Source organism: Dendrobium catenatum, unplaced genomic scaffold, assembly GCF_001605985.2.
Source record: "Dendrobium catenatum unplaced genomic scaffold, ASM160598v2 original_scaffold_231647, whole genome shotgun sequence".
Classification (NCBI taxonomy): domain Eukaryota; kingdom Viridiplantae; phylum Streptophyta; class Magnoliopsida; order Asparagales; family Orchidaceae; genus Dendrobium; species Dendrobium catenatum.
The window spans coordinates 1-1755 of record NW_021550055.1 but is presented as its reverse complement, the minus strand read 5'-3'; the positions used below and the strand labels follow the sequence as shown (position 1 = coordinate 1755).

Below are 1755 nucleotides of genomic sequence, written 5' to 3'. Positions count from 1 at the left end.
GGGAAGGTAACGATCGTTCTCCTTTCGCGCGTTTTTCCGGTTGAGAGCCGAAAATGGCGTGGGTGAACAGTGCGACGCCAATATTGGCGCCGCACGTTCACCTGCAAGTAGATGGCGGAAAATTTTGCGTTCGGTTGGAGCGACCGAACGACGCCTTATGCTCGTTTGGCGTTCGGTTGGAGATGACCTAAGAGGGATCTAAAAAAGTATAGGCTATGAGATTTTCTTTTTTTTGGAACATTTCGGTCATTTAAGGCAAACTCATACATACAAGACATACACAAAGACTCGAACCCATGACCTCTTAGTTGGAAGTCTAAGCTCTCAACCAGTAAATTAAAGTGAGCTGTGTGATAGGAGATTATTGAGGTGAGAAAGATGCCCGTTCTTAGGAAAAAAAAAAAAAAATAGAATGCTTCATATCGCCGGAAATATCGCCGAAATTCGCCCTTATTCATTTAAATCTTTGTGAAATAAATGATCCTATAAAAGAAAATAATCGCGTTAAGAACGGTGTAAAATCTATGCTTCAGTAGCCCTAACAACGACATCCAAAAAGCGACAAGGCGAGGGAGGAAATGGATGCGCACGCGAAGTCGATGGAGTCAGACTTGCTTCAGAACGATCGGAAATGTGAGTTTCACGGCGTGTCTGTTTCCCATGTCTCGTCGTCATCTTCCCGAGAAGCTTCACCGGTGGCCGCAGTGTCTGCCTGGTTTGTAGCCGATCGGTTTGGTGGGCATTTCCTTCGGTTTGGTCTGCCGAGTTTTCCCTCCTCTACCGTCCACATCGACATTGGCACTTCTAAGGTTTTCCCTTTTCAATCTTTGTTGAAGAAATGATTTTTGTCCTGGTTTTTCATAGAGTAATTTATTCGTTCCATTATTATACAGCTCATTAGTACTTTTTATCTACTTCTTTCTCAGGAGTTTTATTATAATGCCTGACCTTTCTTCCTTTTTTGGTATTGAATAATTGTTTAATGGCCATCTCTTTAGACATGTTTTAATTTATTATTATGAACTTTTAGTTATAAGATATGTCGATTGCACTTTGTTGCTTAATGGGTAAAATGTAGGCAGATTTTTAGCATTTGTTAGCATTTGGTTATTTGGTTAATTTTTGAAATTTCTTTCTCGCCTGGACAGGAATTATTCTTGTACTTTTTCCTCCCATATTTTTCTTTCTTTTTTTTTTCTCCCACGGTGCTGGTCACTTGAGAATCCGTCGTTAGTTATTGTTATTATTTTCCTATTTTTTTTGATTATTTCTTTGCTCTTTGATTTTTTTTTTTGAAGAAAATGCTATTTGAAGAGCCTCTAACATCCGGTTGTTTTAGCTTTTCAAACTAGGGCCTAAGGATTTACTCTGTGTTATCGAAGTTTCTGAGATTGAAGGCTCTACAGATGTATGCATACACCTGAAATCTGCGTATTTCTGTTTTGTTTTTTTGCACATTGTGCCTAATAATTTCAGCATGGTCTAGAAACCCTGTTCGAGAGCATTGAGGATTGAATTCGAAACAGAGGATACGTGCAAAGCCTTTCATTTAAAATTTGAGCTCTGGAAGCAGAAAATACCTCGCACGGGCACAGGTACGCAATTTTTTTATTGCTGATAACACAGCTTGTCTTCAATTATGCAGTAAAAAAGGCAAAAAGGTGCTTCTTGATCACACTCACTCTATTGCCTTTCATAGAACTCTCTATATAGTTTATTGATGTGGTATACTTTGGGAAGAAGCAGGTTCACAAA

At 39.1% G+C, this 1755-nt stretch overlaps 1 protein-coding gene across 1 annotated transcript; it reads left to right on the top strand.

Moving 5' to 3' along the window:
* Positions 1–492: 492 nt before the first annotated feature.
* LOC110104545 (probable histone-arginine methyltransferase CARM1) lies at positions 493–1595 on the top strand (the record flags this gene model as incomplete). The annotated part of the gene is made up of 3 exons (XM_020833701.2): positions 493–809; positions 1340–1408; positions 1487–1595. Coding segments are annotated over exons 1-3 (409 nt in total), but the record flags the coding sequence as incomplete, so codon positions are not given.
* Positions 1596–1755: the final 160 nt, after the last annotated feature.